Genomic DNA, 26,907 nt, shown 5'->3' with positions numbered 1-26,907 from the left:
ATCAACAGAAATCACTCCCCCATGGTGCATCTGATAATGAGACCTCACACAGAGCTGAAGCTTGATGCGGCTCACCAATGTTTAGGCCAGCCAGCTTCAAACCCCACTTCCAGACCCACCCCCGCATCAACCCCAGCCCACAGGCTGTAGGCGAACTGAGGGCTGAAGGAGGAAGGTGCACGGTACGAGGCAGCAGACCCTCCGGCTCCAACAGGTCTGCTGAATGAATGAGCAGCTAGATGCCGCCAATCAGCATGGGGTCAGAGCCAGGTTTACACATCAACAAAGAGAAATATCAGAGACCTCACAGTGAGAGACTACTGCAGAGGGGCCAGATTCTTCTTCTTTACATGAAACATTACACAGATCAGTTTACAGTTGCTTAATAGCTCAACAAAACTTCTTCTTTGAGCACAGTGAAACTTCCTGCCTCAGGTGGGACCAGCCGTTAGCTCAGTGGGCTCTATAGGTTAAAAACTTAATGAACTCACGTGTTGTGTCAACAGGTTGATGTGACTGGAGCTGGCATAGTGGCGAGCGACCTGCTTGTCAGCCAGCTTTTGCAGGGCTGAGATGAAGGCCTGCTGGTTGGAATGGGCTTGAGCAGACAGGGAGTTTAGCTCCTTGAATGTTCCTGCTGAGTGTGACTTCAGTTTGCCGGAGCTGCTCCTCCTGATCACTGACATACAGAAACACAAAAGATAAATGTGAGAACATGGGAATGGTTTTGAGAAACAACAGCATGTAGAGCAGTGAGTTTACCTTGGCCTGCAGAGGTAGGTCTAGAGAGCTTCTGGCTATAGATGTGCGTGGCACTCGGGATGGAAGAGGCTGTTCCAGAGTTGGACGCTGATGAGGTAAAAGACTGAATCCTCCTGAGCACCTGGGTTGGTTGCCCAGTAGAGACAGAGCCAGTGGAAACAGCTGTCCAAATTGCTCTCGAGGGCTGGGTGACCACGACGGCAGAAGTGTATGCAGGAGGGTCAGAAAGGTTTTCAGCATGGCAGAAGTGAGACTTTGCCAAGGACTGTACATAGGACGGTGGTTGAAGAGGTGGCGGCGGCGGTGGCGGGCAATGGAGAGGCAGAGATGTCGGGTTGGAAGAGCAGTGCTGTAGATGAATATGTGTGCAGTCTAAAGTCACAGGAAAGCTGGAACAGTGCTGGGAGGACTGGATGTCCGGCTGGCTTTTACCAGTTCTAACTGCTGCCTGTTGGTCTTCAGGAAAAGCACGGACTGAAGGCTGACTCTCAGTGGCCTTGATGTCTGGGTCACTGCTGACTTTCCCTGTGGAGAGCGAGGACTCTGAAGCGCTGGAATCCTTTTTGGCCACAGGCAGAGCTGTTCAAAGGAGGAAAGAAGCCAGAGCTCCTTTATCATCAGTTAGCTATTCCTCGGCTCTGACACACATTTGTTTTCCCCCAATGAGTGCTAATCGTTTGAAGCTGACCCTTCCTTCACCCCACATGACTCAATCTTTTTCCTTTACTGTTTTTTGGGTTTACAAATCTAAACAGTTCCTGTTTACTGTGCTTGAATGATTAAATTTAAACATAAACCAGACCTACAGTAATAATACAGTAATAATAATAACCACTCACTTTTGGAAATCTCACAGTTGCTTGAATCTCCTGAGGCATTGACTTCATGAACGTCTTTCTTAACACTCCTGACTTTTGTTCCCAGGAAGACGGTGGCTGATTTATTTTTCTGTGTGTAGAATGTCAGTACGTTCTCCAAATCGCTTTCGCTGTTGAAAAAAAAGGAGATAAATGTGTATAGCAGATTGAGACAATGCTTCAGACAGTAGACTATATAAGTGTAAAGAGCCAAACACCTAAGTGGGCCAATTCACTAACCTTGCTGCAGTGATGTACTCCTGAAACACACTGGGGTTAACACAATGCTCTTCTTTGCCATTCTCTTGTTTTTTCACCATATGATCAGTTTCCTGAGAAGATAGGAAAGAATGAGATAGCCGGCACACTCAATATGCACAATGTTTCCCATGTTGGCGTCATCTCTTAGGTGGTTCTGTGGTAAAACTGAAGTCTGGGAATACCTTGTTGTAACAGTGGATAAACTCCCCTAGCTGGTGGGACAGGATGCGTCTGCGGTCTTGGAGTGGAAGCTGGCGACTGGGCAAGACCACCTTAATGTCTTGTTGAAGGTTACTGGCCGCTCTTCTCAGGAAACGAATCACCAGCTCCTGTACAGATGAAAAACATTTATGAGAAATATTTTATTATCACTGCCACGTATCACTGATTCATCCTACTGCATTTATTCAGGCTGCCTTTCAAAATACAACACCATTTAAAACGCTGAGACCTATGAATTTAATGGCCTAGAGAACAACTTCACAAGTTCACATTGATTTTCCCAAAAGGTTTGAGGTCACTGATGATGATGATGATGATGATGATGATGTATGCCATTAAAATGCAGACTTTCCAATCAGGCTACAGAAACCACGTTTTCCTTCGATGTGGCCACAAATGCCGCATACGCATTTCAGCTACAGCCAGGGTACATATGAGTAACAGAATAACAAGGGAAAATCTGGCATATGTATACATATGAGGGGAAACAATGTCCCAGGGTATTCCACCATGTTCATTTATTAATTTAAAGAGAATAAAAAATGGTTATCACTGCACCATTTGGTCGTTGTCCTTGTCTGGCCAAGCTGGGATGCTGTTGGCCCTGCTCTCTGCTAACAGTCTTTGCTGGACTCGCTGCAGGTATGCGGAAAAGGCTGCCCGGGCCTGCACTTTACTTGAGAGAGAGAGAGAGAGACAGAGACAGAGACAGAGACAGAGAGAAAAAAAAAATTAAGAACTGCACAGGTACAGCAATGGAGAGGTAAAGACACAACAACAGTTGATAATAAACATTTTCCACTAGGTCCTCTGGTAGTTTGCTTGAATCTGTCAGTAAAGACTAGAGTATTTTGCTGCATTGGAATCTGTTACAAGAGATAGAAAAAACAGTGCTCATTCCATTTGCTGACATATCATCCAGAAAAAGAGAGAAAGCAAAAACAGGTATGTATCACTTTCAGCCAAAAGTTGTTGAAACACTGAGTATCTTGTCCTGCGCTACTATCAAAATGATAAACTGTCTTTGTGGCCCAGGTGAACCTGGAATGAGTACTGTCAGAACATTGTAGTAGTAAAAAAAATGTTTTGGAAAAAGCTGTCAAACACAAACAATGATATGCTGTGCTATAATTTCCTTGCTTCATGCACAGTCCTGACAAGCGCTGAGGAATTTCTACAAAGTCAGACTTGTTATTGTAATTCCTCCTCAAATTATAATTTCAGCCACACTTTGAGAATCAACATCAGACCACAGTCATGTTGCACGTAGGTATAGTGGTATGCACAGCATGTAGCACGTGTTTGACAGTATATAGTATTAAATTAAATTAAAGAATATATGTTGATATCATCTTACCACAGCTTCAAGTAAAAGTCAAGCTGTAGCTATAGAATAGGTTATAGGTTAATAGGTTATTATTTATTTATGCATCATCATGAATCTTAACACTTCTGACAAAGCTTTTATGATGCTTCTTTCATCTACACTACACCGAACCATCAATCTCTTTAGGCTGGGGAACTATCAGGCTTAAAGCTTTTAGTAAGATGAGTTAAGACTGTTATTAGAAATTACATTATTTTGCTCCAAGAAATTAGAAAACAGTGAGTCAATTAAAATTAAATTTTAATTAAAATGTAAAGAATTAATCTGTACTTTGACATCTGGTTTTCCATGTGGTAAAAAAAAACTGTAAACTGTCTAAACTATTTCCTCTCATTCTCTCATGTAGGTGCACTGATGCACTTTGTATTTCTCCATATTAAATATGGAAAGACGGGAAAATAGTGAGGGAGGGTAAAATACAGTGAGGGAGAAAGATGAGAGCAGCTGCCAACCATAGCAGGAGCCCAGAATACAGACTGACCTGAGGTCCCACCCCTGCTGAAGGATGTTGAGCAGGTTGACTCTGGGTCTGGCATTGTGCGTAGCTGCCTCTGAGCTGGACAGAGCCTCACCATGGCAGTGATCCAGTGGTGTGGCCACTTGTTTGCTTAGCTCTGCTACCAAAGCCTTGTGTGAGACCGGCTCAAGAACTTGTTTCACCTTCTCTCTTTCCTTCTGAGCGCACTCCTCTCCCTCCTGACTGCTGCTAGCAGTCGGGGAGGCCTTGGATTCCTTCCCTGTGGTATGCAGCATTGTAAGGAAAGACAAAAGTTAGTTGCATCACTGGCATTCTGGATAAAATACACACACATAATACTCAAAATAGGGTTTTTATTGTTGCTGCAGTGAAATGAACTCATTCAGAGAGTCATATTTGGCCAACCTTACCGTGACACAAGGGAGTTATTTATTGGAAACAAAAGCGCATTAGTGTGTGATGTTGTCCCACTTAGCTTCACTCTCCTTAGTTTTAGGGGAAAAAAAGGCAGTTTGCCGAATTGAGGCAGAACACAACAGGCCTACCCGATTTCTTCTTCCCTGCAGCAGAGCGATGAGTCAGGTGGCGCTGTCTCTTCTTACGTGCCTCCAGAGACAGCAGTTTCCTCTCATACTGGACTACGTGACAGCCATGGACAGCGTCCACCTGCAGCTGCACATTCCCGGTCACATTCCTGAGAGACAGAACAAGACATGTCAACACAATGGGAATAACAACAACTATTATGATTTATATGTGTAGCATCAAAAATTACAAAGCAATAGTTTTGAAATTTCAACATTAACTGAAGCCAATTCTGAGAAAGATTAGTGCAGTTGAGTAGCTTGTCCAGAAGTTAACGCGGGAGACAGTGAAGGTCCAAAGAAGAAAGGATAAATGGCAGATAATAACAGCAACTCAAGTCTTGCAGCAACAACGGTCTCCCTAATCTGGCTAGCTAACGAATATGGAAAAATCATAGATGGGCTTAGTTGGGGGCCAAATCTCCAGACGATATTGTGCAATATTGAAAGCTGTGGTTAAAACTTGAAAGCTCATACTGATTCAAATAACATAAATGCACGTTGTATTACAATAACAAAAATGTGGTTCAATAAACAGGCACAGTTCATCTATAACCGTCTTTCCCCTCCTGCTCCCAAATCAACACCGCAATGCCACATAGACATTGGGCGCGCGCTGGAAAAGTTGACTGTGCAACGTCTTTTCAGCTGTTCCTCTCACCTATCCAGTCAAAAGACCAAACAAACGCCACGTTAGAATCCAACCGTTTCCACAAACTGATGGAGAGATTTATTCCCCAATCCCAACCACAATGGAAATGCTTACCTTCCATGGAAAAGTCTGTTTGCCAACATGTAGTTCATTGATGTCTTGGACTCCAGATATCCACTGAGACAAGAAGATAATAAGCAAATTACAATAATCATAAAGGCAGGAGCCCCAATGAGCCTCAACCTTATTATTTGCGGCAAATGTGTTAAAATGAGGCTTCTGTGATATAGCTACTCTGTAAGCTATATCACTGTTAAATGCAATCATTTTCCACTCTATAACCACTCTATAATATGCTGTTAAAAAATGCCACAAAATCACTGCTGCTAAGAGAGCCATGGATCTAATCAAGCAACAAATCCTCATATAGGAGGAACTGTGAGCACAATTTCCTCTCTAATAGGGGCTTCACTTCCATTTCAACATAAGGTCACCAAGACTTTCAACAAATACCAGCTTTGTAGCTACACCTTAGCCTGTCACACCTGAGTGACAGTCAAGTGGACTCAGATGATCTGGCACTGACTGTATTCGTTTAACCTCAATGCCTACATTTGACAACTATATTAATAAAGAGAGGAACATTACAGGCAAACACACATTGGAGATTACAAGTGATCTGTCTCTTCCTTTTTGGCTCAGCTTACCCATAGAGCTCCCATGTTTCTGCAGTGGGGAAGATCCTTACGAAGCCTCCTCGTCTCTCATACTCCTCCTTTATCCTCCTCAGCACTTTGATCTATATTAGTGAAAGAAAACATGTTCTAAAAGAGTTAATATAGTTTCAGGTTCCCATAATGTCTCAAATTTCCGGTGTGAAAGATTTACTGGGCACTCCAGATTATGGCAGAAATGGAATATAACTATGCATAACCATGCTTTCATTAGCCTTTTCATGAGCTGGAATAAGAATAGTTGTGTTTTTGGTTACATTAGAATGAATATTTTAAATATACAGATGCCACAGGTCTTCTTCCATCGAGTCTGCCATGTTGCACCACTATGTTTCTACACCAGAACTAGACAGACAAACTAAACACCGGATCTACATAGGGCCTTTTGGGGTTTTTCTACCATAGTTCTCCTTTACGATGGGAAGGAGAGGGTGAAATGAGGGAGTTGCAATCAGCACTTACGCTGCCAGATGCCACAACATCATACACACTGATCCTTTACTTTTTTTTTATGTCTTATCCGATGATTGCTAAGACCTTACCTCCTCAGCAGTCAAGCTCAGAGTACTGTCTCCTTGGCCTTGTTTAGGTCCTTGCTTGTCTTTGGACCCCTCTGTTTCTGAGTTGCTAACTGATGCAAGCTTCTGCCGCTACAGGGGAGAAGAATAGATATAATATCACTTTAAACTAATGCCAACCATGTACTGTCATTCCTGTTTCCAACATAAGTGCTTGCTGATGTTAAAAGTGATCATAATAATTTCAGTATGTTCTACGGTCGTAAAGACTCATTTATAAATGGAGAACGTGCAAACTACACTATGTGCAACAAAAGACACCCTCTCTCTTCTTCTTTTTCTTCCTGTCACATAAATGGAGCCTTTTTGTTATGCACTGGCATTCCTGGCTGCCTCCCCACTGCATACACTATCAGCCTGTGATTGACAGATTTGGCATGCAGGTTGGAACTCGGGGCCAAACAGCGGGCCACAACCTCACAGGATCACATGCAGAATTTGTCATCTAAATAGCAGGGGGATTATATTTAATTTGTGTGACACGGCTAGGGGCATACAAAGGCAGCCAAAAAGTGACAAGGCCTAATCCTTTACAGAAAAAGACCCAAGTGTTGCCCCTAATCAGAGTAAAAGGAGAGGATGGGTATTCTCAGGGCCCTCTCTGACAGTCTTGGTTTAGTGTTTGTTTTTGGTTCATCTGAGTAACTGAGACTCTGAACAACAAAGTTTCTGTGTCTTGGGTCACGTGGAGCACTGCGGCATTTAAAGTACTGGCTTACTAAGGGCACTTTGCTAATGTAATGAGAATTCTATTTAATATAGCATTAGGAATCAATAAAAGCAATCTGTCTGTCACTATGACAAATAGGACAGCCACATAATCAAATAAGCAAAAAGCGGTAGGCAATTTCTTACCGGTAATGTAACAGACATCGGGGAATTGCAAGAAAGGGACAAGGCAAAAGAAGATTAATATGTCTGAGTCGGAACAAAACTCACCACTCTGCTGTGTGCAGTGGCTGTCGGTGCAGAAAGAGGTTTCTGAGAGGCAACGGGTGGAGACAGTGAGTTGTGGTTGAGCATTAGCATTATCGTTTAACCTTTGTGAAGCCACATGCAGATAGAAAAGCATACTGCTACATCAACATCCAACAATGACACATTGTCACTGTATGTCTAAACAGACCCTTTACACAATATAAGGTGGAGCAGAAATCTGTCTGATTTAGTAATCTCCCTCCAGCAGGTCCTGTGCCAAATCTGGGTGCAGTAGTCAAATGGAGGGAGCCAAATGCATTAGCTGTTGTGGCATCATTAGGCAACAAGGCCTAGAGAGAGCATTAGTCACTTGATTAGAAATGATAAAACAATAAGCCACAGAGTGTAGCACTTACGAACTGATGTCACTCAAACTCTGTAATTACATTAGCAGTTGTTTTGCATTACAGTGAATTTTCCATGAGGGTAAGAGAAGAGCTCAATGGCAGTGGCAGGAATGTACTGTAAGAGAGATGAAGACAAGAATGGGAATGTTTCACAAGGAAGGGTGAGTGAGTGCAACACTTGGCTTGCCTCTGCAGTGTGTGTGTGTGTGTATGTGTGTGTGTGTGTGTGTGTGTGTATCTGTGTGACTGCATCCAGTACCTGTGTTCTTTGGGCTGCTGGAGGCTTGAGGCTGGGGTCCAGGGCAACTCGGTCAGAGCGTGGCTGTCTCGATAGGGGGTCCTGACACACAAAGCCTGCGGAGACACAGAAGAGTCATAAAGGGGTATATGAATGACATCAGGTCTTAAACATGTTACTCATTCCCATGACCTTCATATATTGCATCAGATCTTCAGTGTTAGTGCAAGAAACCAAAGTAGAGTGGGGGCCACAGAGGCAATAAATTACACGTAAATCAACAATATCTTTAACATATCGTGCTAATTCAAAGTCCTTATATCTGCTTTCAGAACTTTCTTGGTCAGAAGTCCAAGGCATGTTTGATATACTGACACACTGTTTCCCAATACAGCCACAGCCCAATGAGGTGAACCACTGACCTCTCTTAAAGGAATAGTTCAACATTTTGAGTATATAATATATATTAATATATTAATAATATATTATATATTTTATAATAATGTATATATTATTTGCTTTCTTGCCAAGAGTTAATGAGAAGTCGCTAAAGCTCACTAATTAACACATAATGTTGTATTCAAAAATTAAAGTTAGTTAGACAATTTATTGTATCTGAGCAGTTGCCAGGCAACCAGCAGACACTCTAAGAAGTCACGGCACCTAGCCCTCATAAAACGATGGACGTCATTTTAAAAACTTCAGGTTTTGAAGGCGGTTTGCGCAAACCCAACGGGTGAAATGTAGGAAAACATTAAGCATCAAACAATAGACGACTGTCTCCACCAGTCTGAAACCACCGAACTCACATCTGAGCATTTGGAGTGAGACTGGTGAAGAAAATACACCATAATTACAGCAATTACTCATACTTAATTATTAAGTATGAGTAATCCAAACGTTTAGCTTTAAGTATATAAGAACATCTTAGATCATCTAGTTATATAGTTTAGCGATTGTTTAAATTAGTTATGGCTGACCCTACCTTGCTAAAAATGTCTTGACTTCAGAATGTTCCAACCTAATTCTGTATTTTGAATTTTTGTTGGTGGATTATTTAAAATGTCTGCATGCTTAGTCATTCAAATTTGGAATCCTAATGTTTTCGCTTCTCCGAAATCAATCAATTGCAATGAAGTATTTCTATTATATACAGTGTATTTCCAAATCAAAAATGTATATATGTCATATAAATAGAATTAATGTTGGACAGGGCCAGGCTAGCTGTTTCTCCCTCCACCACAGACTGCTGGCTGTACTGTCATATAGAGCGAACAGACATGAGAATGTCATCGATCTTGTCATCTAACTCTCCACCAGAAAGCAACTCTGTAACACATATACACGTTTTTCAAAATGTCAAACTGTTCCTTTAACTTTTTAATCAGAGAAAGAAGATGCTACTTTATATTTAATCGTACAGCTCCACACATTTACATTTTAGTGCTTAGCTGATAAGGGTGGGGGAAAAATGTTTGCAATGTTCCCACCCAGTCAATAAGATTTAAATCTATGTTCTTCTGTTTATTAATTCCCACACTCCTTCAAAGCTAACTAGTGGTAAAAGTGAAGTGTTAAAAAAATATGTTTATGTTGTATCTTACAGTCACACTTGAGTTGAATTAGGTCTATTGGCAGCTTGGAGCCCGAGGCTATTTGTAATACCTCATCGGAGCCGTCAGGTAAGAATCAGGCCCCTGCCATGCTCTTGCCTAAACACAGCAATTATTACAAACATGGGCGACACAGAGCTGACAGCTACACACAGGCGGAAAATGAATGCTAATGGAATGCTGTCATTATTTACAGGTCTGGGATGGAGCCCAAGTGTTATCGGCCAACAGCGCCTTTAGTTTGTTTGGTACATAATAGATGTGCTATGTTTTACATGCCACTGCTCATTTTCCCCAGATCCACAGTAACGTCTCTGTCCAAAGATAACTGGCAATTTATGACTCTACTCTTTCATTTAATGAGCCGGAGGGGAGGGTTTCAAGCCACAGCATGGCCTGGGCAAGAGAAACACACACACATACACACACAATAGCCATTCCTATTTCTCTAATATCATTAGGCTGAGACCACAGAAAGACTTAATGGTTCAGTGCCAGCTTAGATGGATGCCTGCTAATCAGTGGGCTCCGTGTATCGTGCGAATGGTATTAAAGATAAATCAGAAAATTAAGTGAAGTAAAATAATCAAGAGATGTGAAAGTTTGGTTAGAATTTAGGCTCTTTTTTAGAAGATGTCATCTACAAGGATAAAGACAAGCTCTCAGACTGTATGTGGTAGCGGTCAGGGTATGAGATTCTCCTTGGCATAAAGTTGCATATCACAAAATATTTTAAGCTCTTCCTCTGGATGAAAATTCGATAATTAAGAGGAGAGGAGACATAACGGAGACATAGCTCATTCCCTGCTGCAAACACTGTTGTATAAACAGTGTTTATCTCTGCCTTGGGCCAGGCAATTTTTTATTTCTTCATGCTAAAGATTCCTTTATTTTGACATGTCGGATCCAGTTTCTTCAGAAAGCTTAATGACTACAAAGCAACTAAGACCTCTGTTGACAATTTTGTCCGCAAGTCATTTACTCTTAATTAATGAAGCCTGTGGTTTATTCTCTCAACACTGGAGCTCCCATTATTAAGCCATACAGCTATTTTCTGCAGTTTGCACAAACCCAACGAGTGGAATGTAGGAAAACATTAAGCATCAAACAATAGACGACTGTCTCCACCTGCTTGAAACCTGCTGGTTACAAGAAGCAAGCCAACTAGCATCTAAGTATTTGGAGAGAGACTAGAGAAGAAAATACAGCATAATTACTGCACTTTTCATTTTATATGAGCTTCTCCAAAATCAACATCTTTATCCCAATTATATCATTTTGCAATGAATAATATCGGAATTGTACCTCAAGCAAAATATGACATATTTTACTGATTATTTCTTTCTTTTTTTCCATTTAATTATTAAGTATGAGTAATCCAGAATTTTAGCTTTAAGTATCTAAGAACATCTTAGCTCAGTTTATATTAGCTCTGAATATGACTAACTCCATGTTGCTAAAAATTACATAATGGTCCAGCTTAATTCTGCATTTTAAGTTTTTGTTGATGGATGAAATTTATACATACTTAGTAATACAAATGTGCAATCCCAATATTTTCTCTCTGACTTTTTATGCGCTGTATAAAACCACGATGTTCCCTTCTCGGTTTATCATTTGTGGCTAATAATAGAACTTCAAATGTGGACATTCAAAGTTTTTTAAGGTTTCTACTTATTTGATGCACTTTAATTTACTAGCCTATAATTTAGGGGAATGGATTTAAACATCTTTCTATAATCACTGAATTTGTACAAACTGAACATCTATGAGGTGCAATCATTTGTGCAAAACTTTGGACTCAAATGGAAGTTACATGTAGGCATTGTTTCAGCATGCACTCACCCACAAGTGAAAACATGTCTGCAATCATGCTGGCCTTTATCTTCAGATCCAAGGGCGCATCGCTGTAAATAAGTTAATTTAAAAAATAAGACTGAAAATTACAACGCCAACACGTGAACAGGGTACAGCAAAATAAGTCAGTTGTCATAAGAAGATACAGATTTGTTGCCTGACCACAACTAAACTGCTAAACTCACTAAACATGTTTGTAGGGCTACATCTCTAGCCTTAGGGTATGTTGTCGTAAACTATGTGCGGATGCTATTTCCTTCAATGTGGCTTTTTTTGGTTGCAAATTCAAAGAAAAACCATAAAACCATAAAATAAATAGTTTCAGCGACAGATCCTCCTGAAATAACAAAATAAAGAATCAAATGATGAATTAAGACAGTGTCACTCACCAGGCCAGGGAGGGAGAAAGGTTCACCTCTAACAACCAGGGTTTGAGGTTGGAGTCAATGAGCACATCAAAACCATACAGCTCTACAGAGGGAAACAGAAAATGAATCAAAAGGTTTTCACCGCAGACTGGGAAGTGAGCACAGAGAAGCAGAATTACAAACCTCTGAGATCTGCTCGCTGAAAATAAAGGATGAAGGGTATCAAAGTCACAAGAGTTTTATCATAGCCCAATTATGTGGCATTTGGCAACATGGCCTATGCATTTCTGCTACTGATTACACGCATGTTATGTACCCAATCACTCAAGGGAGAAACATTCACCAAAGCCTGCTACTGAGGGATTGGCTCAATTACATTAACTAAGTACAGACACATTTCATCTGTCATGAAGTTGCTTACGTAAGACGGTAGATCAAAAACACACTGAGGCTGTGAATATTTTTATACATACAGGCAATCATTTTCTCATGACAAGGAAGGTTAAGCAGTCTACATATTGTCACTACATATTAACAAGAAGGACGGCGTTCTAATGCGTAACAGAAAAAGCTTCACCCCTATCATAAAGTTAGTATCTTGTCCAACTGGGGCAATAAAATAAACTACAGGAGTACAAAGCTGGGAATGTGACAGTGTGTCCCAAGTGACAGAAACCTGGGGAATTAGAAAGCCTTAAGCCTGAATATTGTATATGTTTCATTCCAGTAACAGCTTAGCACTGAGTGACACAATAAAAGCCGTTTACAAAGTGGTCAGGAAGTTCCCTGTTTAAAAATCCATCCAATCTATCCCGATTTTCACTTGTTTCACTGACTGATATATGGCTCACTGCGACAGAGTTGGCCTGCGTGCCCGATGAAAGCCCTCAAACTGCTCTGGGGAGTGTCACCCTATAAGCCAACGACCCGCCGGCCCCAGCAGCAGCGTGCGGGGAAACCACAGTATTTTACAGGGATAGGGCAAAGCCCAGCCATAGAACCAGAGGAAAAAATCCTTCTAATGGCACTTCAAAAGAAAAGACTATGTTCAGAAGAGGCCGGGGGGGGTTGGGGGTTTCAAAGCTGCCATAACCAGCACTGTTTGTTCAGGCATCTCAGGTCAGTGCCAGTGTTAAACATACAAAAGCCAGCGTGACAGCGAGCAATGGGTTAATAGTGCACTTGGTTGAATAATGACAGGCTGGGTAATTCTAGTTTAACAGGATGAGTTAACTTTACTGGGGTGTACATTAATTATTGTAGTTATATGAATCTGACAAAAATCTCTGTTCAGATCAAATCTTCGCTCTGATGAAATCTATTTATTACGAGCTATCAGTACAGAATGTGGATATTTGTCAAACTTTGGCACGTATAAAGAATAATGTTACAAGAGCTGCTTAAAAATTGCACCAGAAGCTAATCAGACGCCACTGTGAGTAAGTAGTGTTAGTATATAACATAAGTCCCAGGTCATAAATATCTGGACTTTCAACTAAGTGATTTTACTCAATCATTGACAGTTACCTGATGATGCCATCATGGGTTATCTCAGCTTGGATACTACAAATCTAAAACAGATAGTCTGTGATATAAAATTGGAGAATGGAGTTTAAAAGACATGGTAATTTACCAGACACAGAGACTAATGAAAGATGCTATCAAATTAAACTAAATGTAGAATTGTAGTTTTTCCAAGTTAATTCAACTTTTTTAAAATCTGTCTCTTGTGAGTCATCCAACTTTATGGAGGTGTAACCCTGCATTACTGAATGACGCTTTTAAGGTTGTAAGATTTCCTGAAAATGTTTTATGCCCCACATATGTTTTCATTATCTGTATCAAGACAAGTTGGAGACAACGCAAACTGGATTTTATTCATTGGGCTATATTACATGGGTCAGGAGCTCAAAATATGCTAGTATCATGAGGTCCAAACTCTATTTTCATGATGGAACTGAACAAAGTCTGCCATACACCCCTGAGCCAAGACCTGCAACTGAAGCTGCCACTGCCATCTTTAACTTCTTTAACTTCTGAGGATGGACCGGACCCCGACTGATAAACAGTGCTTGCTTATGCAGACCACTAAGATTTGATTTTCCACTTGCTGGCTTATCCCTTATATCCACTTCTGTATGAAAACACACACCACACAGATTAAGACTAAAAAAAGAGATGGAGAGAGAGCATGTGTCATAAAATGTTACGCATTAGTCTTAGGGAGCCGAGCGCTGGAATAAATTGGTTTGAGCCTGCAGTGCCTCAGCAGTGGCACCACAACAACAGGGGAAAATGGGGAGGTGTTACACCACCTCACAAGCCCCCGACAAGCAGACTCCATGTGCCGCGCATTTTCCCCCAATTAGGAGCAGACGCCGCTCCTGCCCCATGAGCCGCTCGCTGCTAGACACGTTTGTTCTATGGCTCAACCGCTGCCGGGGGAGCGCTGTTAAATGTGCCCACAGAGAGCCCACAACAAGCATCACAGACAAGGAGAGGAGAGGCAGCGAACATCCACATCACACCCATTAAAGAGGGAGGGAGAGAAAAAATGTGACAGAGAAAAGGGATGATGAAGAGTTTTTTTCTTTATTATTGGATGGGCGCAGCTGCAAACTTCACCACAAGAGACAAACGCCCAAAAACAATGATCTCTCCACCCTGGCCATGCAGCCTGTTGGCCCACAACAACAACAGCAACATAAAGTATTTCCTTTATGTGTGTTTTCTCCATAGGCAAAGGAGAACTGAATTACTCTTGCATCATTCTGAGATAAATTATTGCTGCTGAACTGTTTCACTGCTGTTGCAGGGAGCAGCGTGGAGCCACAAGCATGAAAACACTCTGAGGACAACAAATTAAAGTTACAGTTAACACTCTATAGCATTATTATGATAGTGGCGCCTGATCCATTAATCACTCCTAAAAAGATTTTGAATTATACAGCAGCCACACTGTCATCATAGGCACACCAACACTGTGCTGCAGTGAAGTGTGGGAGTATCTGACAAATGTAAAACAGGGAGAGTGGTTCACAGACGGGGGATCCGACCGCATTCAGCACTTAATGAGGGACGCTCAGTGGAACACAGGACCAGTAAGTGGAATGTTTTGTGTGTAATAAAATAGGCCTTTGGCTTGGCTAATCAGATCTTAGTCAAAACATCTCGTAATCAGCATCCCTCAGCAAAAAAGCCTGTCCATTAATCACATGGCAGCGGTAAAGAGCTGCATGGGTGGCATTTTCTTCCCACAGGCACACACACACACACACACACACACACACACACACACACACACACACACATTTCTTACCGATGTAAAAACTAAAAATCTGTTGTTTTTATTCCTTCCCACATGAGACGTTACGGAGCTATAAAAAGATTTTGTTACAGTATGCCCATTTAGATACGGATGTGCAATTTGAGCAAAGGGAAGAAATCCCATTTGAAAACAATAAACATTGTATTAAAGCCATTAATAGACATTAAAATTGCAGGGAACAATTTGCAGTAAATTAAGATTATAATGTGCTTTATGATCTTGCATGGCTCCCTTCCAGACAAGCCAGAGACCGTATAAAAACTCTAAACAATGGCTGCTTTTATCAGCACATTCACTGCCCTAACACGCATGTATTCCTTTCCCTGCACTCTGATGCTTTACCTGTTTACTATTACAGGCAGCTAGGCCAGGGTTGAATGCTTCGTGTATTGTAGGTTGCAGGAGGAGCGGGAGAGGAGCAAGTGCAAGAAAAAAGGAGAATGGCTGACTGAACATGACTCCCTGGCGGTTTGGGTGGGTTTCACTTAAGAGACAAGAAAAAAGATACTAGCCTGGACTGTGTTTGGAAAGCTACATCTACACTGGTTCCTACATGTCTCTGTACTCATACTGTCATTACATACTGTACGCACACATACGCACAGGGAGTTTGCATGCAACACGACCACACTGCGAGATGAGGGTGGTCCTCTGGAACCATCAGTGTCTCTCTTCGGAAACTTAATCCTGTAGACAGACTATGAATGCTGTAATTAACTTGCTTGGGGCCATCTGAAGACAACAAAATTACACTAAATTCAATAGTAAACTGATATGACTGAAGTAGGGTAATGGGGATGTTCATAGCAGACCACAGTGTATTATATATCTTAGTAAAAGGTGTAGAAGCTAATTGCTTTTGTGCAACACAATGCCATTGCTGTAGTATCTATGTCTATACAGGTCTCTATAGGCATATGTATAAGATTTCAACGTACAACTAATATGGATTCAAACACCCTCAAACTAAAAGTCATTATTATGTCACTCAATGTTCATAGTTTTATTTAAAATCCAGTTTGAGCTGAGTATAACTGTGTTTCTCTTTGGACGTGCTGGTGCAATGCAGTAAAGTAAATCTACATGGTAACACCAAATGCTTCAAAAAGCTTTTTTTATGATTAGGAAATGAGGATGTGGATAAACAAATATTCCAGGCTTACCTGAATGAATGAAAAGAGCAAACTTGTTTTCCACTCCTGATTTTCACGCTCAGAAAATACGTGTCTTTTGGTTGTTTATTCATGTCTATCAAGTGCATATGAGAGTCAGGTTGAGGCTTGGTAAGCCGCATTTCCCTGTACAGTAAATACCTGCATGGTCACCATTCACACCTTGGGCTAATGTGGTTTTTATATCCTAGCAGGGATGCTCAGGGTACAGATAGGATCTTTATGCAGGCGACTGTCTGATGGTGTGAATCCAGCCCAAACAACCACCAATCAGGGGGGCTATTATGTCTACAGAAGCCTGTCACAACTGCAAAGCCCTTTATTTTTCTAACATCTGAGAGGTGAAAGAGAGTGTGAGCAGGGGAGGGAGTATTATAAACAAACAGAAACGGCGAGAGAAGAGGAAAAAGAGAGTGAAAAAGAGACAGCGGTGCTGAAGGAGGCTTGGCTGATGTGCTCGCTTTCAAACCCCAAATCTCAGAGAGACTGCCAGATAGAGAGAGAGAGAGAGCACAGACAATTAGTGCCAACACTAACATGGGTAATGGCTCCAAAATGGAGTTCACACGAGCCCGCTGCAAGGCCAGAGGAGCCAAGAAAACAGTCAGCCTAAATCAGGCAGACCTGAATGGCAACAGAGAGAGGAGGAAGCAAATTCCTGCTTCAGTCAATAGGCCCTCCACGACCCGGCAGCCGGTCAGAGGGCAGCAACAGGCAGGAAGGCTCCACACACTGAGGAATGACTGTCTACAACCTCAGCCGGGCTCAGTGGAGGAATAGTATAAAGGAACTTCTGGACAATGAATATGAAACTGAAAGGAAATGTGAGGGGTGTGGTAGTGTGTGTATGAGTAAATATGTGTGAGTGTATCTGCACTGTGAGCAAAAAAGGAATGTTTTTGTCCAGAGTTCAGATTTCATTCAAAGGAAATTCTTGACTTGCAGCTCGCAAGTCTCAAGCATATTGTTGTGCTGGATGATCCCAAAGTTTTAATACTGATGCATTTCATTTTCAAGCTATCCAGTGACACTTAGCTCTGTGCAGGTGTAAACTTGTTGTGGATTAGATTTAGGTGTAGGTTTACTTAAGCGAATGCTGTGTAACATTTCTACCATAAAATAACAGATTTTTAATTATTTTGGTGTTACTCTGACTCATCAGGTGAATGGTGTCTCTGTGCGCTCTTCCCTTATTCTTTTACTATGTAACTGTGCTTTGGGTTCAATCTCCCACAAGAAGTTGACTTTGCGGCACCAAGTGTTACACTGCCAGCTATTTCACTGAATTTGGTGAAACTGGATCATATTTTATGGAAAAAATGTTTTTTTGGTTTCCCCTCTGATGTCCTCTGACTGTTCTGCATCAACTGTCTGTGATATACAGTTTCCTGATGGACAGTGAAGTAAACTGCTGTGAACTGTAGCTGCTGTTAGATAATGTTAGCGCAGTTTGTTAGCCAGGCCACCTGTGAGCTCAGTGCAACAGGCGGTTTTCAGGCACGGCGGCGGGGGAATGCTGACAGGAAGCGGAGATGATGTTGGGTCAAAAATAGAGCTGGACGAGTGGGCAACATAACCAGGCTTAGAAGCCTCTATGAACATAATGTCAGATGGGAAGAGGACATGGATGCATGAAGCTAAGAAGAGAAAATGAGTGACTAAAGAAGAGGCTGGCAGACAAGAGTAAATCTAGGATTGACTTTTAGTCGTTGGCAGGAGCTTAATGAAATAAAAGGCTGAAAGACGGGCGCCAAGCTGGGCTTCTTGCTGTTGGACTAGTCGGTGATATTAGCTGGCTGATATGTCTTGTGTTGTTGTACTTGCTAGATGTTTGGCTGTGTTAGCAAAGCTGTCAACTCGTTTTTGATCATAAGTATTGCTTTAAGAAGATTATGAAAATATTACCGAAGCAGTTTGTCTTGTGGGGAACAAACATCTTGCAGGCGGTGGCTATCTGTAGTTCAGCACTCAGTACAGCTTTGATGATAAGGTCCTCCACCTGTTTCATCAACACTGGAATAGACAAAAGTTGAGACATTATTTTTCTGTAGTTCTACTCTCAACAGTTCGTGTTTGAATCTGACAGAAAAGTTGTACCGCGGGCTCAGAAATGTGCTGTTCACTGGGTCAGTTTTTACTTTACATCATCTTTGCACTGACATTAAAACAAAAGGGAAAAGATTAAAAGGATGAGAAAGGGAAGAAAACAAAGGTTTGACTCACGTGTGGTGTCCTTCCCGTCCTGCTTCAAATACCTCAACACTGCACTCATACTCCACTTGTTCCCATAATCCTCAACTTCAGGGTCATCGCAGCTTAAAAGGAAGAAATGCACCTCAAACATTTATGTTACAATAAAATGAATGAGTTAATATAACCTTATGTAACAGCTCCACAATCAATGTATGTTCACCACTGATGAAAGTTACCTGACGTAATCGCTGCTCTTTTTGTTTACGCTGTAGTTAGTGAGATGCATGAACGTGTTCTTAATGTTCTTTGAGGTCCGGTCGTACTTGACTGTGGCAAACCTGTGGACAGATGGTGTTTATTTGGACAAGGGAAAAATTTTTTTACTTGCCATCCAACAGTTTCACTACAAATCAGCCACATTCATGCAGCTGACACTTGACTGAATGATAGGGGCACTTGGGAGAGAGATTAGTTTCTGGCAGCGTTTGAGAGGAGTGGATGCCATATGTGCAATAATGAGAATTCCTTGGCAGGCGATGTGTACCTGAATACCAACACAACCCAAAGGAATGTCAAGAGATAAAGGTGGGATTCAGAATTTGGCGATGATTTATTGCCCACAGTTGATAATCAAGCCAGCAAACAAGGGGGCAGTGGCACTCTGTTTTTAGCACGTAGCTCTATCAGACCAAACCAAGGAGCCAGTCGTTTCATAAAACATCTACCCTCTCCTGACCTACCTGTGCCTGGCACCTGGCCCTTCTTGGATTAATAAATTATTCCTGCTCTAAATACCAACATCCAATAAATCTAGTGCAATTACACCAAGATACAATCAGCAACATTTGATGAGCACATCCTACAAGTGGAACAATAGGGTGCTTTGTCTCAAAGTCACCACTACACAGTAGTTGGTCTAAAAAGTGAAGGCTGCCCTCTTCTGGGCACTGAGTGTGTACCAGTGGATGTGCCTCAAGTGCAAGAGCCAGGCAGTGTGTACGCCAGAGCACCGAGAAACTGCCACAAGCTGCCTTAAGGACAGAGAAGTCAATTACTCATAAAACAATGGTAGATTTCCATAACTATTCAAACTGCACGTGTGTGACTCAATACTAAATTTACTTTATGAAAACTCTTCACATTCAGGGCTTTAAAGTATTGCCTTTTAGTTAACAACAAACAACCCGCCCACAGCTCACCTCGCCAGACCCTCCTCGTACACATAGATGAGGAGTGGATCGTATGATGTTACTAAGACGTACAACCGCACATCAAACTTGAACTCTGTGAACAAAAAAATAACACAAATTTAGTTTCATTCATACAGAATATGCCAAAACAATGCTTGCATTATAAGCTGTAAAGAACTCACCATCTATCAGTAGTGGGTTATTAATATAGCGAGACACCAAGATGTTTTCATCCATTGAAATCTGATTTGGCTGCACATGACACATAGAAACAAATGGCAACATAATTAACAGATGAGGAAGACGAAGGCAGTATTTATCGTGTTAACAGGTTTAAAGGTACAATCTGTGACTTTTCACATATTCAAACTACAGCGAAGATGACAGAGGAAAATGTCATTAATTGACACAGATGAACTAATATAGTAAATTATTTACTACAGTGATGTCACTGAGCAGATTTTCCATGTTTCACAGCACTCCACCATATATACCATGTATATATAATATATATACACCATATATATTCACATACAGCATTAAATACTGAATTCCGAATAGGTGATGTGACACTACTGTTAACCATTAACATCAAAGAGTCATCAAATCAAGAAAAGACTGCAGTGACACACGGCCATAGCAGGTCAACGTTAAAGAACAGCCTATAAAAACACAATCTGGTGATGGGAGATGGGTCATTTATGAGGTTGAAATGTGTTGCAGGTGGCGAAGTTGAGAAGAGATGGGACGGGGGAGGGTGGAGGGGTAACCTCAGTGCTGGCTACAGTTCAGAGAAAACCTGAACCAAAAAAAATGAACGTATTTCTTTCTTCTCTCCAAATATCGCTCCGACATTCTTTCCACTGTTTCATAAAAATGCCTGAGAAGAAGAAGAATCGTGCATATGTTTTCCAAGAGTGAGAACCTTGTTGAGCTCTTTCAAAAGCCAGGGCCTTGGATGTGTGTGATTTACACCACACTTAATGTCTGAAACGCTGGTTGATACTTATTTCAAAGACAGCTGTATCTGTACAACCCCCACCACCACACACACACACATACAAATAACATCTGGCCAACTGACTGTTTCACACAGTATTTTCAGTCAGTATGCTTAAGGTTAACTCCCACTAGGTTTGACATTAATGTGAATCTGTGTTAACTCATGAATCAGGAGGAACTTTTCACACTCAAACAAAAACACTGATTAGCTGTTTCCAGTCAGCTAACCGCCTACTGGCTGCAGCTTCAAAGTTATTCTACAGACAGTAGCATCAATCTTCTCACCTCAGTCTCAGTAAGAAAGCAATCTTATTTCCCAAACTATTCCTTTGACATAAGGCTCTCGAATGCAAAATAGTGGCAAAAATAGTGACCGTTATACCAGCTATAAACACAGTCACAAACAGAAAACATATTAAAAAAAACACAACATTATGAGTGTTAATTGTTTCATCTATACAAATGTTATTCACCCCCAAACACAGCTTTATTTTGGATCACTGCATCCGTCTGAAAGGGGTAATAGAGCAGTGGTTCCCAACCCAACCCCCAGATTTAAGGGATAAGACAGAAAAGAAAGAAATATTTCTGTTCCACAAAATTATGTATGAGCTTGAAGGTTCATTGTTGACCTTGGAAATAGCAATATTTCACAAGAAAAAAAAGCAAAGATCTGAGAGAACTCCAGAAAGAAATCTGAAAGTTCTGAACAGAATAATTATTATCACAAGGTCCATTTACTCGGTTGTTTTTTTGCAAATCTTTCAGTTCCAAAATAAATGATTTATTTAATAATTTAAGTCAATTTTCAAATATGCCAAACATACTTTGGATCCAGTCTCTCAAATATAAGGATATGCTTCTTTCCCCTGTTTTACATGATAGTAAACACAACATCTTTTAGTTTTTAGATGGTTGGTCTAAACTACTAAACACTATTTTCTGATATCCTATAGACCAGTCATTCACTTTAGAAAATAATGATAATAAACACAATCAGTTGTAGTCCTACTTCCATCTTTTCAGGTCTATACAAATCAAACAACTTTGACTCTGATTAAACTGAAGACAACCTGTGATGGGGTGTCACTACTGTGTGGACGCACAAGCAAAAAATGTTTGATAACTGATAACTCTAGTGTGCAAAATCACTCACGTTGCTGACCAAGTAGATGCCTCGCCCTCTTGAAGATGCTACTGGTTTAATAATCCATGGGCCCTTGTCCTTGGCAAAACAATCTGAGATTGAGGCAGAAAAGACGTGAAGAGATTCAGAAACATATATAATGTGTATGTTTAGAACGATTGTGTACGTGTCATAAAGAGGGGATGAGGTGAGAGGTGTCTTACTGCAGAATTCCTGGTACTCAGAGGGAAGCACAAAGGTCTGAGGAACGATATGGAAGTTTTTGAATCCATGAGTCTGCTGCATTCGCTGGATGTTTTTATAGAGACGGTCTTTGCGCGTCAATTCATACGACCTGGAAATGAGCAGAGCCTCCACTTTTAAAACTACTCCACAGCTTTGACACTGACGGAACAAAAATAAACTCATACATAACAGCAATAGATCGCCCTCTGCCTGACAGTATGATTCATTTCATGTTTCAGAGAGGCACCCGTCCAAACTAAATGCTTTGCAGTGGAAGCCAACAAACACACTGCCTGAACTGACGCACTTAGAACAGCGCAGTGGTGATATTTATAACACAGAAAACAGCAACAACACACTCATATATCTGAGCACTGTACCTGGGAAAGTGGTTGACCTTCTGGAAGTCTTGAAGGCTGCGTAAAATGTAAGGCTTGAGGTGAGATCCTGTCCACATGAGGTTAAAGTCGTTACTGTTTGGGTGAACCTGAAAAACAGACAGACTGATTTACTTCAACTGACAAGCTGGACAAAATCATTCAGTACACACAGAGCAAATGACCTTTGCAAAGGGATCATTAAACAAAGCGTAAAACCAAGTATAGCCACTGCACTTCATATTGAATCCGCTCTGTGGAGTTTCCAGTCACCAACAGCAGTATTATATTCTGATGTCCATCACATATGACAGCTTGGTTAAATTAAATCGAAGAAGCAGATCAGACACTCTCCTGCTAACCTGGAGGATTACAAGCCCGCTCTTTAGAAATTATCTCAAAAGGAAAGGCCAACTCACAGATTATCATCACCCTCATATTATTTTATCTATTTTGTTTTGTTTTATTCCAACAGTTCGTTAGGAGGCTAAATTCACATGGCCGCTCTGTGTCTAGGGGAGAGCCAGCTGTTTGTAATAAAGGCTTATTAAAGTTTGGCTCTGTCGCCGCTGTGGTAGACACTCGTCTGCCTTTGATGACGGGTTAGCAGGAGTCAAGAAGCATTGAAATGAAATAAAAAGGGAATTAATTGTAACTGCTTGGAAAGAGCAATAATGGAGATTGTGTGCCCTCGTGAAACTGGATTAATGCTCTTGAGGTCATTTCGTTTTTTTTCCACGGGTGCATTCCCGGGATTTGACATTGGCATTATCAGTCAGATGAAATCAGAATGACCTTACTATTCCTTATTCTACACAGCACGGAGGTATATAAATAACATGTGCAGCTAAAAACAATGCATTTTTACTAATCTTGTAAATTTGCATAATTTGCTGCAGAACATTACCTCATGGAATCCATGATTGGTGAGTATTCCTCGTACCAAGCGACTCTCCGTGCGCACAATCTTGAAGGCCATATGATATCGCTCTGAGCAAATGAAACACATGTGACAACTAAATATCCTTAGTTGCCAACTTATTGAAGGCTCTAAATTTTGTTATTACTTTTCTCATAGTCATTTTGTAGATTGTACCTCCAGTAGAGCAGATGTTGCCATCTTTCGAAACAGCAGCTTCGGGGAAAAACAAGAGAACTGGGATTGTCTTGCTAAGGCCACTCCAGGCAATGCAGGGATGGTCTCTAGTGGAGAAACAATTAGATGATACATTGTCACAATTAGAGGCAGATTCTTCTGAATGTTATTTGAATAATCCGGAGAAACAAACATTTCACACAAAGAAACCCATCCAAGTAACAATATCAACAATAGAGATGTACTCCAGGGTGAATATCTCCCAGATGATGTGAGCGAACCTATGCGGGTAGTTTACCTAATGCTGGGGGAATGTATCCTGACATGGTGTTTGTTTTAGTCAGGCAGATAGAGATAGAACCACACATAGTTTCAGGAGGTGCTGGGCAATAACAAACCCATGTAGTAACAAACACCCTTGTAAAACTGCAGACTCTCTGTTAGTACCAGACACAGCCTGCTTATCGTGGGCTAAAAATAAGATAAGGTCGCCTGAAGATGGAGTAGAACTCAATCAGGCATGGATGGTTTTGATAAGGGGGAGAAGCAAGTAAACAATTGCTGCCCCTAGCTTAAATATGTCGGCAGATATACGGCAGATATCTTTTCCACTGTGGTGGCTTTGTGGCACGCCTTTAAACAACATATTTTGTCATATTTTTAACACTCATTATGACTATTTAGATATTATACAAACCAGATGTGAAAGGCCTTAGACAAAAGGCAAAACTGTCAAACAACGGTTTTCTTCCTTTCATTCTATTAGAAGTGATGAAGAAAATCACAACCAGGCACTTCACAAGCATCATTTAACTAGACTACACCTCTGGTGTGGACAGACATCAGCAAAGTTCAAAGACATATTATTACATTAATCTTGTGTGCTGTGTTGTTGATGTGTTTCCACACATGCTTCATACTGAACATGTGTCATACATGTAGATACAGGTGTTTGTCCCTATTATATTTACTCGTAATACTAGACTTGTATTCGTGTTAATTAGGGTTCTGTTAACATCAACTGCCCCTAATAAATAATGCCGGGCCACAGGTTAAACCCTAATACTAACCAATCCAAACTAATTCAGTTGGAAATTAGGCTAAAAGCAGGCGGCGCCATGGCTCTCAGTAAGGTATGACTAAGTATAGCTTAAGAGGGAATTAGTTGGCAGCGAGGAGACAACATAGACCAACTGTTGCAGCTATGATGGCCTTCTCTCTGTCTCTCATTCAGTTAAAACTTTCATCAATTATGCAAAATGAAAGCTATCTGAAGGCTAAATGTATCTTGGCATAAATTATTAAACATGGCTCAGGACATCTTCTGTAATCCTGCACAGATTGCATTACACATTCAATAAACTATGGCAAGCTGCAAAGACTTTGGTACGACCAAAAGAAATGGAGCAATGTGTTTTGTCAGCACGGTGTCACATTAATACTGTATTTAGAAACAGGTATTCCTGAAGGATCAATAGGCTAAGAACTAAGAACAGACACATCCACGAGCTGCAGGGACTGTGAGCAATATGCTACTTATCTCCATTGATTATAACAGTTCGATATAAAAAAAAAGAAAAGAAACAATGGTCTTAAAGAGAAAATACTCCCACAAAAGTTTGATTTAAAAAATAATAATAAAAAGGGATCATGTAAAGCATAAAATAAGATAAGATAAGATAAGATAAGATAAAATAAGATAAGATAAGACAGACTTTATTGATCCCACACCAGGGATCAGTTGTTACAGCAGCTCACAATATACAAGTTGTCCATAAAGTTGGAATAAAATATTTTTACCTTTCTCATGGAACAATTGTGACAATGTGATTTATTCTTGATAGATATAGTGTATCTTCTTGAAAACTTTATAGATCAGCCTCTTCCAAATATATCACAGTGAAAATTAAACCACAATTAACCTGATGTGTATGAATAGAAATTAAAAAAAAGGGAATGTGTCTGAAAACAAAATTATTCTAACTTCATGGGCAACCGTGTATATATGAAAAATCCACAAAAGGCTGAGTCCTTCCTTAGTCCGTGATAATGAACATTCTAGTTTAGGGTGTCCTAATTTGTTCTCATGTAAAAGTCTGAGGTGACTTGACATTTGGATGTGTAGGACAACACCCTGTTCAAGGGGTTCCCTAACCGAATCAAGGGTCTGAGAATAGACTGTGTCATATGCTTTACAGGCTAAATAAAACTTGACTTGACCACAGACAACATCAACATTGACAACAGACACATAAAATGAGCTCACAGAAGACTGATTTGCTTGGACACATTTCTTTGTTTCTAATGCAGTAGACCGCAGTCAATATTGAGAGTTTTCTGAGCGACTACAGTGCAAAAAAAAAAAAAAAACTTACTCTTGCTCGTCCTCTGAGGAGGAGTCAGAGGAGTCCTCCTTATTCCGGATCACAGCTGGCATCTTCAGGGTAAATGGGGACGAGCTGCCCGGTGAAATCTTGCTGGGATCAGGTGTCTTACCATGGCACCTACCTACCTGCAACTGCAAGAACATCAGTCACTGAATAGCTTAGCTCCTTTCTATTAGTATCTATTAATAACAACCTTACTAAGGCTCGTTAGCACAGCAGCTTCACGTTCAGGTGAGAGAAGCTGCTTTGTGGCTCTACCTGTAGTGACAGTGACATTAACGCCACCTTTCTATTAACGTTACAGCAGCGAGGTTAAGACAAGCGTTAGCTATATAATACTGACATGTTGCTTTAGGTGTGGGAAGCTAACCAGGTTAAGTCTGCTCAGTCTCACCTTACAAACACACACCGACGTCAACTTGCCTTTATGTCTGAGAGCCCGCTAACTGCTAGCTGGCAGTTGTCATCGGGGCCAGTTGATCAGCGCGGTTAATCTCCCTGGTAACTACAACAACTGAGTAGCAACAGAGCACGGCGCATGCGCAGTGGTTCTTTGTTTCACCCAGAGACGGTTTGGTTTTAACCGTTGACCGTTAACCGTTAATTTCGGTGTCTGCGTCCAAACGGTCAGTGTTATGGGTGAGAGTCAACTGTCATGTCCTCTAAAAGTGTGCTTGTTGGAAGGTGTGCGGCAAATTAAATCGTTAAAGATGAGTTTAATACACCGCTTCCTACAGTTTTTATATGTGTGCTTTGTGTGCGCGTCTTCTTTCGAAGCAGGAAACACCGCTGAGACTCGCTCTCGCTCTACATTTACTCTTTGTTTGAACGCAGCCTAGCTTACAGTCCTACAGGTGACCGAATTCCGTGATTC

The 26,907-nt window shown here is 41.0% G+C and overlaps 1 protein-coding gene across 8 annotated transcripts in view; it reads right to left on the bottom strand.

Moving 5' to 3' along the window:
* Positions 1–26,601, bottom strand: part of ttll5 (tubulin tyrosine ligase-like family, member 5) — a 47,150-nt gene extending 20,549 nt beyond the window's left edge. The window contains exons 1-27 of one of the 8 annotated variants that reach the window (XM_027274606.1): positions 26,428–26,601; positions 26,022–26,164; positions 23,647–23,753; positions 23,458–23,540; positions 22,554–22,660; positions 22,152–22,282; positions 21,958–22,040; positions 19,982–20,051; positions 19,809–19,893; positions 18,846–18,947; positions 18,640–18,731; positions 18,322–18,429; positions 11,938–12,019; positions 11,537–11,598; positions 8,100–8,194; positions 7,455–7,496; positions 6,480–6,587; positions 5,911–6,002; positions 5,318–5,380; positions 4,513–4,661; positions 3,971–4,226; positions 2,661–2,778; positions 2,063–2,209; positions 1,860–1,951; positions 1,602–1,750; positions 763–1,341; positions 492–679 (exon numbers count right to left, since the gene is read on the bottom strand). In XM_027274606.1, coding sequence (XP_027130407.1) covers positions 492–679; positions 763–1,341; positions 1,602–1,750; positions 1,860–1,951; positions 2,063–2,209; positions 2,661–2,778; positions 3,971–4,226; positions 4,513–4,661; positions 5,318–5,380; positions 5,911–6,002; positions 6,480–6,587; positions 7,455–7,496; positions 8,100–8,194; positions 11,537–11,598; positions 11,938–12,019; positions 18,322–18,429; positions 18,640–18,731; positions 18,846–18,947; positions 19,809–19,893; positions 19,982–20,051; positions 21,958–22,040; positions 22,152–22,282; positions 22,554–22,660; positions 23,458–23,540; positions 23,647–23,753; positions 26,022–26,083 — 3,252 coding nt within the window. In that variant the 5' untranslated portion in view covers positions 26,084–26,164; positions 26,428–26,601. Of the gene's footprint in view, positions 1–491; positions 680–762; positions 1,342–1,601; positions 1,751–1,859; positions 1,952–2,062; positions 2,210–2,660; positions 2,779–3,970; positions 4,227–4,512; positions 4,662–5,317; positions 5,381–5,910; positions 6,003–6,479; positions 6,588–7,454; positions 7,497–8,099; positions 8,195–11,536; positions 11,599–11,937; positions 12,020–18,321; positions 18,430–18,639; positions 18,732–18,845; positions 18,948–19,808; positions 19,894–19,981; positions 20,052–21,957; positions 22,041–22,151; positions 22,283–22,553; positions 22,661–23,457; positions 23,541–23,646; positions 23,754–26,021; positions 26,165–26,231; positions 26,313–26,427 lie in introns of those variants that run through there. The other 7 variants (XM_027274608.1, XM_027274607.1, XM_027274610.1 and 4 more) reach the window with 7 other exon arrangements.
* Between the last annotated feature and the right edge of the window lie 306 nt (positions 26,602–26,907).

The sequence above is a fragment of the Larimichthys crocea genome, chromosome XXIV (assembly GCF_000972845.2).
Source record: "Larimichthys crocea isolate SSNF chromosome XXIV, L_crocea_2.0, whole genome shotgun sequence".
Classification (NCBI taxonomy): Eukaryota; Metazoa; Chordata; class Actinopteri; family Sciaenidae; genus Larimichthys; species Larimichthys crocea.
This window is presented reverse-complemented; position numbering and strand designations above follow the sequence as displayed.